General features: G+C 41.5%; 1 protein-coding gene across 1 annotated transcript in view; it reads left to right on the top strand.

Moving 5' to 3' along the window:
* The window catches only part of CCDC6 (coiled-coil domain containing 6), a 71760-nt gene that overhangs the window by 27740 nt on the left and 29778 nt on the right, over nucleotides 1-14242 (top strand). The window contains exons 2-3 of the mRNA XM_089683165.1: nucleotides 6407-6556; nucleotides 13718-13846. Of these exons, the coding sequence (XP_089539291.1) occupies nucleotides 6407-6556; nucleotides 13718-13846 (279 nt within the window). The remainder of the gene's footprint in view (nucleotides 1-6406; nucleotides 6557-13717; nucleotides 13847-14242) is intronic.

Genomic DNA, 14242 nt, shown 5'->3' with positions numbered 1-14242 from the left:
CGTCGTTCTTCTCATGCTAGCATTTGTCATCTCCAGGACCATGACTTGTCTGCAATGTGAGAGACAGGTGCAGCTACCACAATGCTAACAAGCCATGGGAACATTTGCTACATTATTTATGGTTTAACCATTTGGCTGCCATGGACGTAAGGCTTACATATGCGCAAACCCTTCCATGGGGCAAGTAGGTAAGCCTTACATCTTTAGCATTCCCCCTACTGCTAAGGTCATAGTTGCTTCAGCTGTTACCTCCAACAAATCTGCATCAATGAGACGTGGCCAGGGCATTCCCTGGCCTACAGTTAAACTTCATTATCCTGGGTTCACACTAGCCCTCAGGCTGCGGGCTGGTTGCGGGTGCAGCAATCGCACCTGTTGCCATACCCGTAGCAGAATTGCACTGCCGTTGCGAGACGCACAGGACTGCCATTTATTCTGAATGGCACCCCCACACATCTTGGCCTGCTGCATGATTGCATGGTTTCCCTGCGGATGCATCTTTGAAAAGATGCATGCACCTTTCTTGTGTGGGACACATGTCACAACATCCTATTCAAATGAATGGGCTGCCGTGCCCAAGCAAACTAGTGTGAACCGTGTCTAAAGGGGGGGGGGGGGGGTTCATGACATAGTGACCTAATATGCCCACATAGACCATGTGATTGACAAAATGGGGTTTATTTATTAAAGCTGGAGAGTCCAAAATCAGACTTCCTTCTGCATAGAAACCAATCCGCTTCTAACCTCAGCTTGTTCAATGAAGCTTTGGCAATGAAACCTGGAAGCTGATTGGTTTCTATGCAGAAGGGAGTCTGATTTTGGACTCTCCAGCTTTAGTAAATAAACCCCAATATGTCCATGTGGCTGTATTAGGGCAACAATGTCACAAACATCCCCCTCTGTTACTTGTGGCTGCAGGCTAGGGAATGCCCTGGCTATAGCTGATGTAGATGCAGTAATAGATTACGTCGGTGTTCGATTCAAACATACGTTTGGACCGAACCTTCACTCATCCCTTTAAGACATATGCAGGTGCCTAAATGCTGGATGCTACATTTTTAAAGCTGGTTTTTAGTTCTGGGTGAGATTTGTCCAGGCCTGGTATTTCGTGTTCAATTATGTATGCAGACAGGGGAAGCCATATTTGATATATGTGCAGGCAGGCCTTATGGCTTAGCACTGCTGTGCAGTGACTGTACATTTCCTTTACATCTCCTTATTAGTTCTAGTTTTGTCATCAGACAGAATGAATATGGTGAGATGGTGTGCTCTTCCTCTTATATATTTGGATGGTGACTATGGTGTTGTGTAGAAAGCAATGAGATAGAGAATTCCCTTTTTAGGTTATGAAGGACTGATAGTTTAATTATTATGCAGGATTTATATAGTGCCAACAGTGCGTGCAGCGCTTTTCAAAACATGGAATAGTGATGATCTAAAAACATAAAAGCCATCAAATACACTAATCCAAACCGTTTAAAATGTGTACTCACTAAAGCTATAGTTTCCTACAACAATTTTTTTTATAGATACATTTGCTAAACCGTAATCACTTATGTTTTATTCAGCTTCATCTGTAACTTGATCCCAATTCTAACTTGTGAACCCAGCGTTGTAGCATCATGTGATTGCACACAATTGCAGATTAGCAGCCCAGAGCGTTCCATGGAATAGATGAAGACACTTCTCTGTGGAGACTTGCCATTTTATCCATGAATTGTAATTGCAAAATGAGTATTTAGCAGGAAATTTACAAAAAAATACAAATATTTGCTGAATGTAGAAATGCATAGAACAGGACTTTAGATCTTTCAAACGGCAGTGTTTCTAGTGCTAATTATAAGAGATTGATGTAGGAGGAATCTTATGTAGCGTCTTTGAAATTTCCTCACTTCCGTGTGTGAACATGCCTACAGAAAATTCAGTACATCATTGAAATTAATGGTGTGATGTTCCAGAAGCAGATAATGTTAAGGAGCCCTATACATCAACTGAAATCAGACTGTAGATCTACCAAATTAATGCTTTTAAAAATAGGGAATTGTATAAATAATAAAGGTGGATAGCCAAGTGCCAGGTTTTGCATTCGCTTGCCCCCTCCCTATCATGAATCATTCCCCTTGGCACAGTGCTGTGTCAGACACATCCAGTCCATTAGGACTACTCATCGAATTATTCTGAAATTGGAATGGATGAAGACCAGGTCCCAATCTGAGCTCCCTTACAGTGAGTGCTGGCTGAACAGGACGCTGCAGAATCAGAAGCATTTTGCCTACTTCAGCCAAGATTTTGTTTGCACATTCTATGGGCAGTAAAGCTATTTCTGAAAGTTGGCTATTTTGAAGCTGTACTTCTATTTGCCAAGAAGGAAAAAGCAATTGTGAATATCTAAACAGCACCATTCAAATACCACACTTTAGCTGTACTGCATAATGTGAGAGTTCTGCTTTCCCTGTCTTGCACTTGAACTGCATCTTTTTGGTTAGAGGTCAGTGACTGATAATCCACACACTGGAGTCGATTTGTTTTGAAATCTTTGCAATTTCTTAAAAAAACCCATTTACATAAGTATTCACAGCCTTTGCCATGACACTCAAAATTGAGCTCTGGTGCATCCTGTTCCCACTGATCATCCTTGAGATGTTTCCACAACTTGATTGGAGTTAACCTGAGGGAAATTCAGGTGATTGGACATGATTAGGAAAGGCATAAACCTGTCTATAAGGTCCCATAGTTAACAGTGCATGTCAGAGCACAAACCAAGCCATGGCTGGGAGACTAGTCAGGATCGAAGGAAAGATGAATGCAGCAATGTACAGAGACATACTTGATGAAAACCTGTTCCAGAGAGCTCTGGACCTTAGACTGGGGTGAAGGTTCATCTTTCAACAGGAGAACGACTTTAAGCACACAGCCCACATAACAAAGGAGTGGCTACTGGCCAACTCTGAATGTCCTGGAGTGGCCCAGCCAGAGCCCAGACTTGAACCCGATTGAGCATCTCTGGAGAGATCTGAAAATGGCTGTGCACCGATGCTCCCCATCCAACCTGGTGAAGCTTGAGAGGTACTGCAAAGAAGAATGGGAGAAATTGCCCAAAAATAGGTGTGCCAAGCTTGTAGCATCATACTCAAAATGACTTGAGGCTGTAATTGGTGCTAAAGGGGTTTCAACAAGGTATTGAGCAAAAGCTGTGAGTACTTATGTACATGTGGTTTTTTTTCGTGTTTTATTTTTAATCGCAAAGATTTCAAAACTAACTTCTTTCATGTTGTCATTATGGGGTATTGTTTTGTAGAATGTTGAGGAAAAAAATGAATTTTAATCCATTTTGGAGTAAGGCTGTAACATAACAAAATTTGGCGAAAGTTAAGCCCTGTGAATACTTTCTGGATGCACTGTATACCTGGCACGTGTCAACAGGAAAAAGTTCCTAAATTACATTTATTTCTGGCTGAGCTAATGGTTGGACATTTGCTTGCACAGTGCCCCTTTCATCTGGCTACTAGATGCAATAGAAGCATGCCTAGGCTCTTGTTTGCCCTGGGAATACTTTTTTCTACTCTGGATTTGAGAACATTAAAGCACAAAAAGACATTAAAAAAACAACACGTTCACTACCCAGTAACCATATGCATGTGTTATTTATGCAATCTTGACAAATGTTCTGTGTTTTTTTTTTTTTTTTTTTTCCCCCCCAGTTTGTTTTAGTGTGTCGTTACTAGTTGCAGAGTCCTCCTGCCACACCTTAGAGACTTCAGTCTGTGTTTAATAAAGCTCTTGCCTTGCCTGGGGAGATTTTCTGTAATATTTACTGTATTGCTTGTCAGTTGTAACCTGTTCCAGCTGATTTAAACAAGGTCTGTCAATGTGATTCCTGGGGAAGCACATTGGGTAACTGTTCCAGAAATCAATTCAAGGAGGTCTGGTCACTAAAATCATCTTCTGGCCGAGGTCCTAAAATATTCCCATTAGGTTCCCCCTCCAGAGTAATTCATTACATTTGGTGCCACCATCAGACTTCCCCCAAAAATCAGTTGCCACCGCCAGAGTGCCCCCTTACCTTGGGCGTCGCCCGCCAGAGTGCCCCCTTACCTTGGGCGTCGCCCGCCAGAGTGCCCCCTTACCTTGGGCGTCGCCCGCCAGAGTGCCCCCTTACCATAAAATAAGCGGCATGCTGATGGGCACATTTTTATGCTAAGGGGCAATCTAATGGGCACATTTTATGTTGTGCCTGAGTGCCCCTTAACATGTATAACCATGTTCATAGGGCGCTCTGCAATGGTATGACCTCCAGGTGAAAAGGATCTTTGGCATCCAGTGGAGGGAAGGGAGACCATATAATATGGGAGCACACTGCACTGGAGCAGCTTTTCAAGAGTGAAAGCGGACTCTAGTAAATAGCAATGAAGGCGCTTCGAAGTGCAGTATGCAGCAGTTGATTGAGTAGTAAAGGTTAAAAGCACTTACAAGATGGCAGTCAGATAAAGCCTCATCAGGTATAATGCCAGGGACACGCACTGAGCCGACCAGTGGTAGTGAGTGTGGTGGAACGTAAGGGCAAGATGGGCGCCGTACTTCCAGGAGAGGTGTAGGACACATGCCGGACATGACATCAAGGAGGCGGTAACGTGTTTCAGAGCATGTGCAGACACTCCTTCCTTAGATCATAATCCCCCCTGATAGGAGCCACTACTTATGGCAAGTAGGGGAGGGAACAGGAATAATTAACAAAGCGACCAATTAAAATGAATGGGCCTCAAGAGTTTTTGTGGCGACACCTAGGGGATTGCATTGGCATTACAAATATAGAACAAAAAGTGTGTGTGTACCCATACTTTATATAAACAGACTGCGTACATATGAACATACATACAATGGTTGTGCATAATATATAAAAAACAACTTTTGAGACCCATTCATTTTAATGTACCCATTTTGATTGGTCGCTTTATTTATACCAGTTCCAGCCCCTACTTTCTATAAGTAGTGGCTCCTATCACAGGGGTTTACGGTCTGAGGAAGGAGTGTCTGCGCATGCTCAAACACGTTACCGTCCCCTTAATGTCACGTCCAGTGTGTGTGTGTTCCGCGCCTCTCCTGGCAGTACGGCGACCATCTTGCCCGTGCATTCCACCACACTCACTACCACTGGTCGGCTCAGTGTGTCTCCCTGGAATTATAACTGATGATCCTTCATCTGACTGCTATCTTGTAAGTGCTTTTAACCTTTTACTAAAACTGCTGCATACTGCACTTAGAGGCGCCTTCCTTTCTATTTCCATAACATATGCCCATCAGAATTACCCTTTAACATAAAATGTGCCCCTTAATATAAATGTGCCATCAGAGTGCCCCTGAAAGAATTTTTCCTACCTTGAGGGCAGGCAGGGAGGCAGGAGCTTGCTGGGAACCTTGCTGAAGGGGGTGGGGTGCTTGTGGACAGGCAGGGAGCGGGAGCCAGGAGAGACAGTGAGCTGCAAAGGAGATGTCATTAGTTGCCGGTTTGACCAGCCTGCTGAGTGGCGGATCTGTCATTCTAGTCTGGGGGTGTGGGTGGGAACGCTGCTTGGGTCTTTCTCGGGCCACGGACCGCCATTTAGTGACCACTGTCCTAAAATGGTGTATGTTTAGGAGATATTCACTGTACCTACAAGTAAGTCTTATAGGCTTACCTGTAAGTACAACTGAATAAAATGCATTTACTGCCACTTTAATATACTTGCACATAGGGATTCATTTTATAAAAAAAATTAAAAGCAAAAAAAAACTAATATAGACTAAGCTATCTAAACTGCATGAAAATGTATTCTGTGCGAATGGGGAAAAATTAAATGAATGTTCTTGGTCTGTATTCTCTGTTATTCGAATGTGTGACACATTGTGGCCACTGGATGGTACTGAGTAGCATACTTGCTTCCTATGATAGTCAGCACCATCAAGTGGCCATAATGTAGTATTACCACCACTATCATAAAGTATGCTTCTCGGCATCTAGTGGCTGCAATGTGATATTTTCCACATTTACAAATTTGAATGGCAAAAGATAGCCTAATAACATTCAATTGCACCATTGGCACAGAACAAATTTACTTGTATAAATTGCTGGATTAAACAGCTGCAATTTTTAAAAATGTAAATACACCCCATAGCCTGAATTTGGGTTTTTTGGATGAGTGTTTTTAATGAATAAGATTATAAAAGGATTTACTGCCCATGTAGTAGCTGCTTTTCTCCTAGAAACATGGCTGCCTGGAAGTTCACATAAAAGGCTGCTGATAAGACTGTGTGCAGAAATGACTTTGTGTTGATATATTGCTTGCTGCTAATGTATTCCCAGTAGACCTTGTGCTTTTCTCGTGTGATTTGTTTTGTTTTCATTCTAACATGTTTGTTCGTTTCTCAGCAAGCGAGGGCTGAGCAAGAAGAAGAATTCATCAGTAACACATTGTTTAAGAAGATCCAGGCCTTGCAGAAAGAGAAGGAAACACTTGCAGTCAACTATGAGAAAGAAGAGGAATTCCTCACTAATGAACTGTCACGGAAACTCATGCAGGTGATTATTTTATCTGCACCATTACTGCTGCAAACATACTATGAGCTGTGCATAATGCAGGAAGATGTTCCTCACTTGGATATTACACATCTATTTCACGTCTAGACACTAGAAAACGTGTAGGTTAACATTCAGAAATCAGACAAAACATTACGAAGCATAGAAATGTAGCTTTTCATTAGCACCAATTCTTGTGCAGGTGGTTGTCACGGTAGCAGCAATGCCGTGTATTTTGGTAGCATACAGACAAGACCGTTAAAATGTAACTCTTGTTACAGCTCATTGTGGGTACCAATATTTTTGCTGGCCTAAGGCTAAACTCACATGGCCCCACAGCAGCGACCGTGGAGAATCTAGTGATTCTTTTTTTTTTTTTTGCCAGTGGCCTCCCCTGGCCGCTACTGTAGCCATGTGAATTTACTAAATGATGCCTGCGCACTGTGTGACAGCTGTCAGGTTTCTGTCTGTGCGTTTGCATGAGAATGGAACCTCCGACTGACCCTGGAAATGGTGTGTATGAAGGGCTTGCGTTTGTACAGCGTTCTGGTTGTACACAAACTGGCTGTTCTTTGGCTGAGTGAAAACTTGCCAATTCGCTACAAGACTGTTGCCTCATCCGGGGAGGACGTTTTACCCCCTCTAATGCAGGAAATTATTCACACCCCATCCCCTGTGTGAATGTAGCCTAAGAGTGCATATCTCCAATTTGGTTGTACTTCTTTATGCAAAGAGTGTTGTTTGTACCCTTGTGATCATTTTCACATATTAACTATGTATGCATTCTCTTTGTTGTATTATTAAACTGTGTTTTACCCCAAGGTAATTCTTTTGATTTACTTATTCTTTTTAGTTTTGCAGGATTTAAACTTCTAATTTCACCTTTTCAGGAAAATGGTCTGTGCAGACAAGGATTAAAATACACTAGTTTGTGAAAACGTTTTAATGTCATATCTGTAGACCATTTGGACACCCCATGAAGCCTGGATGAAAAGCTCCTATAGGCATCATCCTTTGTCCTGCGTGGGAGTGAACCGCGTTCCTCATTCAAATCTCAGCGCATGTGCAGTGTGTTGTCGTCTTTGATTATAAAGCATAGGCTGGATCGCTGACATCAACCAGGGAGCAGAGCCGGCACATGCACAAGCTTCTTTAGGGCATTTCTGGCTGGGAGAACATGCATGAAGCATACAGTATGCCATGGATTGGAAATAAGGAACATCAGCAGCAAATTTGTAGAACAGCCTGTGTGCACGTGCCTGCCGCCCCTGATGACTTTGCTGTCAAATGAGAGCACACACTGTGCATGCATTGTTAATGGGTAATGCTGGGGCCAGTAAGACCGAACAAAATAACGACCCCTGTGGTAGTTTTTTTGCCAGGCTCCCGTTGGGGCCCAAACAGCCAAGACGTGTGACACTAAATAATAATAATAATAATAAAAAAAAAAGACTGGAATAAATAGAAAATTGACCTGTGCATGGCAACAAATCGGCTTGTTCAGTAAAGCTTTGAAAATGAAGCTGACTGGTTGCCATGCACAGCTACTCCGAATTTTGGCAGCTCCAGCTTTGATAAGTTCTTCTGTGTGCTTTACAATTACCCTTTTTCTAAAAAGGTAAACTTGGCCTTTAGAGCTGATTAACACACGTGCCGTGCGGATTGAAGCTCGAGTTTCACAGCTAGTAGTTCACCAATTCATATCCGGTTCAGGACAAGATTAACTCTCAGGATTATCCTGTTCACACATATTTAGAAACGATTCCCATAGAAGTCAATAGCCTGTAATCCACACCTGAAATCGTACAGGACTCTTTTTCAAACCACAATACCAGTGCACTGGACATATGAGAACAGGCACCATAAGCAGCAATGTTTTTTCACATGTCATGCGGATCGCATCCAATCCAAATCTTTGTGAACTGGCACTTCAGGGGTCAGTAAAACCCAAAAGTGTTTGACTATAAGTGGAGCCCGGTGGTCTGAATCAACCTCTGGCTTTTTGGTTTTTAAATTCTCAAACATCAAAGGCTTCATACTTTAATTTCCAACTCTGTTCTAGTCCTACTTTGAGTTTTGGGTGTAGGGAGCATTAGAATCCCCCCCCCCCCCCAACTCCATGAGCTGACTGGCCGGTACATCAACTCTCCATTATTTATCAACATGAAATAATCTGTTTTTAGTGAACTGACTTTAACCGCCTCCCGCCCGCCATATAAGGTAATGACAGGCGCAAGGTGGTTCTCTCGTTCTGTGAGGCTTTCATATGACGTCCTCCCACTCTAACCGCGCGTGCGGTGCCCAATTCTGCAGCCTCATTGGCACACATCAGTGAAGGAGAAAAATCACTTATTTACAAAATTTTAAAACAAAAACTAACTTTTTTTTTTTTTTTTTTTCAAACTTTTTAGTTTTTGGTTGGTTTAGGAAAAAATAAAAAAAAACTAGAGATGATCAAATACCACCAAAAGAAAACTATCTGTCTCAAAATAAATTATAAAAATTTCATATAGGTAGTGTTGCATGATTGCACAATTGTCATTCAAAGTGCGACAGTGCTGAAAGCTGAAAATTGGCCTGGGCAGGAAGGGGGTAGAAGTGCCCTGTAGGCAAGTGGTTAAAATAGTAGCAGCAATTGTTTTCTTTTCCTGCTTGACACTTATGTGATTTTGTATATTTTTTCTGTTCTGATTTTAAAATGTTTTTTCAATTTCTTTAATGTGTGCTTATGGGGGGGGGGAGGAGAGAGAGAGAGAGAGAGAATATATGTGTGTATATATCTCCCAGAATATTTTACATAACTGAAGTACTGAATGAATGACTTTGTGATTTGAAGGGATAAGTATGCAAAAAAAACAGTATATCCTTTTCAAAGTATTTTTGTGCAGGACAAGTTTAGTTGTTGCTACATTTTTGCTTGTCAGATTGTCTCAGTCTTATGTCTTGGGCTTTTCATGTTATAGCTAGTCAGGACGAAGATCTTGAAATTAGAGTGGGTAAATCATTGAATTTTGATGTCACCATACTTGTCAGTAAAGTCCTTTTTATTACTGTATAGTTGTGAAATAAATGTTTGAGGGTTTAAGTTGTCAGTTAGTGAAGCAGAAACATTCAGCTTTTTGTTTTCATATACAATCATAACTAAAGTTTTAAGTAAAAGCAAAACGTGTGGGTTTTGTTTGTTTTTTGGGAAGTGTGTAAAGGTGTTAGGACCTCTGTTCCTGTCCCTGTTTTGGAGATTCATTCCATTAATTGTGTCCCTGAGAATAAAGCTGGGTTGCCTCCAGAACAGACATTGAGAAGAAATCTTCCACAGGGGACACTTTTTTTTTTTTTTCCCATGACAGCTAAGAAATATCCCTCACATTTTGAAGGGTGTCCTCTCACTCCAGGACATAATCGGGAAACCTACAGTGTGTAGCCTTAGCTGCATACAGTATACAGTGCTGTGTTCCAGCAGTGGGACGAGAGGTTCACACCACGCTCCTGCAGTGAAATCGGGTTGGACGGTTTACCTAAGAGATGCAGTGGCTGGGAGTGCTGTATGAACTGTTATATGGCCTCGGCTACATGGCAGTGTACAACAATTTGTTTCAACAACAGAATGCAACCTTTCCATCCTCTCTCCGGGAATAAAATCAAGCCAGGCTGAGCGCTGCTCAGCCATTCATCAGAAGATTTGTATTCTGTGAATGATTTGTACAGGTGGGCTGATGATGCCATGAATTCCATCTCGGCCAATCAGAGGAAGATTTCTATTCATTCATAGAATACAAATCTTCATTGAATGGCTGAGCAGTGCTCAGACTGGCTTGATTTTGTTCCAGGAGAGGGATGGAAAGGTTGTATCTTGCTGTCAGAACACAACTCTGTATACTGTATGTAGCTGACGCAACATAATTCGCATACAGCGCTCCCAGCTGCTGCATCTTTTAGTGAAGTAACCAGTTTGTTTGCACTGGGGATCAGCTGTAAGATGTAGCCAACTATTTCTACAGCTTTTTCTATGCAATGACCTTGTGTGACAACAGGCAGACAATCGTTTCATGTAGGCAGACCAACTCTCTGATCTTTGCACATGCCTATTTAGGTTACAAATCGGAGGCCGTTACAGGGATATAAAATCAAACTCTCTTGTTCTTCTCTTTGGGTACCTTTTACAGCTGCTATTTGATGTTCGTTTACTTGCTGCTGCTTTTGCCTGCTCATTCTTGCAATTGTTGCTGAAAGGCAGCGTAACTGTAATTTCATCCATAATCAAATAACTCTGTTTATAGCACATGCCTGACTCAAACATTACACCCACATCACATCCCCTCCACTGGCTATTCCATTAACAAGAAACCCACAGTGTGTAGCTTAGCAGCGGATTCCTTTTATTGTACACATGGACTGATCCAACTAGCACAATTTAAAAAGAAAAAAAAAGGAACATCAGTCTTAAATGTATGGCATGTGTTGTGCACTCTCTGTATGGGGCTTTTGCATTCTCCCCGGTTTTGGGTTTTCTTCTGGTACTTCAGTTTCTCCCCACAATCCAAAAACATTCTGTTAAGGTAGCTGGCTTTCAGGCAGATTGGTACAGCTGTGTGTATCTATGGACTGATAGGGAAGGTTAAATGCAAAGCACTGTGTAATATGCTGGATGTTTTCTGCTTCAGGAGCCTTAAAATGGAACTGAACTCCAAAAGTGAAGGTTTGCTATGTTCTATGGAACGTTTAGGTATGTTATGTCTAAGTGGTACTGTAAAAAACAAAGGTACTTTTTTGTGTTTTGCAGTGTAAATCTAAGTCACTGCTGTCTCTGACAGCTAATCTCAGGGGATTTGGAGTGCAATTCTGGTGATGTTGCTAACATGCAGCTCACTGTTCTCTCACTGACCGGAGGAATCAAGGCCCTGCCTCTAGCATGTTGGGTGCCTTCATATAATGATGCAGTGCAAAACAAGTAAAGATGCGTCCGTAATGGGGAAAAATCAGCTATAGGGAGTTTAGTTTCTCTTTAAGGCTGATGAAGTGTTACCAGTAGACCAGTGACTAACAAATTAACTTTTCGTTGTAATTCAGATTGATAGCTGCCTTGCCTGACTAGGTTATGAAAAGTTATTTGCCCACAATGCAATACTGTTTATATTTATTATAGGTACTTATATAGTGCCGTCAATTTATGCAGTGCTTTACAGTTATATTGTATATTGACAATCAGCCCCTAACCTTCAGGGAGCGTACAATCTAAGGTCCCTAACTCACATTCATATACTAGGGCCAATTAACCTATCAGCATGTCTTTGCAGTGTGAGAGGAAACCAGAGTACTCGGAGGAAAGCCACACAGGCACAGGGAGAACATGCAAACTCAGTGCAGATAGTGCCATGGTTGGGATTCAAACCAAGGACCCTAGTGCTGCTAGGCGGGAGTACTAACCTGTTAGCCCCAGAGGGCTGAAGGGGGGGAAACCGGATGGCCCAGGAGGATCTGCTGTACTATCTGATGTTGTTCCGGCAATTATCCTCTGCTATGCTGTTGTGTTCTTACAGGATGGACAGCCCCCCCTGCCAGAACGCTCCGGTCAGCACTCGCAGCCATTGGCATAAAGCGCTGATCAGAAGCTGATTGGCAGACCTTTTTCGGTTATGCTCCTTCGTCAGAAGCTGGCCGAACGGCCGGCTTCTGTTGGACAGCTGCTGTACACACTGGCCCAATGTCATCCAGTTTCTATTGAACCAGTCAGTGTTGCTTAACATTTGGCCCGAGTGTACTAGACTTTAGGTTTTTTTTTTTTTTTTTTTTTTTTTTACACGTATTTGTACCTGCACAGTTTGCAAATCAGATGACAAAGCTTTTATAAAGCCTTTCAGAAACAATTGAGTACTGTCCGTGATACTTTTTTTATTTGCACTAACATACAATTTTGAGGAAAAGCTTTCGGGGAGTGTCCCCTTCAAGGTCCAAGCAGTACTACTCACAAAGTTTTAGCAGAATGTTAGAAGAGATGAAAAAGGAAAAAAAAAAGAGGCTAGAGATGAGACACAGCAAAAGCAAAGGGGGGGGGGGGGGGGGAAACAACACTCAGAGGGAGTCATGCTTGAGGTGATAGTCATAAAACTGTTAGATAATGATTGAGGAATCCCATGTCCAAATGGGACACAATGGGAGACCTCAATATGTTCAAAAGTTTTTGTTTTTTTTTTCTTTCCTGAATAGATTTGAAATTTCCTTTAAGAACTAACATATTGAGGTCTCCCATTGTGTCCCATTTGGACATGGGATTCCTCAATCATTATCCAACAGTTTTTTTTTTTTTTTTTATGACTATCACCTCAAGCATGACTCCCTCTGAGTGTTGTCTCCCCAAGCCCCCCCCCCCCCCTCCTTTGCTTTTGCTGTGTCTTATCTTTTTTTTTTCTTTTTCATCTCTTCTAACATTCTGCTAAAACTTTGTGAGTAGTACTGCTTGGACCTTGAACAAGGGGACACTCCCCGAAAGCTTGTCCTCAAAATTGTATGTTAGTGCAAATAAAAAAAAGTATCACGGACAATACTCAATTGTTTCTGTCACAAATGCACTAATACGGCTACAATCACCTCAAGCATAAAGCCTTTCACAAAGTCTGTATCCTGTGTAACTTAAAATGTGCATCCATTATCGTAATGAAACCCAGTTACATTTTTTTTTTTTTTTTTTGGAGACCCCCTAGCTGTAAATGTAAGCTGATAAACGGTATGGCTGTATTAATCAACTGTTTCCACTCAGAGGGTTGGTGGTAAGAACCTCTTCCAAGTGATTAATATCTTTTTGGCATAAAAGTAGAGTATATGTAGCAGTTTCTTTGTATGAGAACGAAGCAGGAGGTCCTTCATGAGTCCCAACAGACAAACCTTGGGACCGTTATTGGAGATTTTAGTTTTGTTTGCAGGTAATCAAAGATCCTTTTCAAAATAATGTCTTAACATGAAAATACATTTATAGCTGACCAGCTGCATCAATATTATGCCCTTCTGGCCATTTCCTACTCAACTGTACAAAATGTCAAATATTTATTTGCTCATGGTATGTTTTAATAGGCATATATTGCCAATATGCAGTAAAATGACAGAGTTGCCGGAGAACTAGAGTCTCATGCCTGATCACTGACCTCTGCATTTTTTTTTTTTTTAATTTAGCTGCAGCATGAGAAAGCAGAACTTGAACAGCACCTGGAACAAGAGCAAGAGTTTCAGGTTAACAAACTAATGAAGAAAATCAAGAAACTGGAAAATGACACCATCTCCAAACAGCTAACACTAGAACAGGTAAATTGGAGCTTTTAGGATTTACTTTTCACACACAAAAGGTTAACACATTGAAGTCATATTAAAGAATATGAAAAGGCAAACCTATTCATTCAAAAGGTTTTATACATGCATCAAAATAGAAAATGTGTACAAAATGGAAAAAATAACACTTGTGCTACCTATAAGAAAAGTGTATTAACCCAGCTCCTGCTGCAAGGTGTCCACAACACCTCAAACTAAAATTAAAAACTCAAGGATGCAGCACTATTTGAGCAAAATAAAATCACTGCATGCACCAATGAAAGATATAAATACTCTCCATAAAATGTAGTCTGACTTGTATATAAACTGCTCAGTGCTTGTAATATTCCCAGTCAATTTGTGACTTATGTGTAATACATCCAGTAAAGACGT

This window comes from Staurois parvus, unplaced genomic scaffold (assembly GCF_062004578.1).
Source record: "Staurois parvus isolate SC_StPar_1 unplaced genomic scaffold, SC_StPar_1.0 ptg000303l, whole genome shotgun sequence".
In the NCBI taxonomy this organism is placed as follows: domain Eukaryota; kingdom Metazoa; phylum Chordata; class Amphibia; order Anura; family Ranidae; genus Staurois; species Staurois parvus.
The sequence above is the reverse complement of the archived record's forward strand: the minus strand, read 5'-3'. Positions and strand labels throughout refer to the sequence as shown.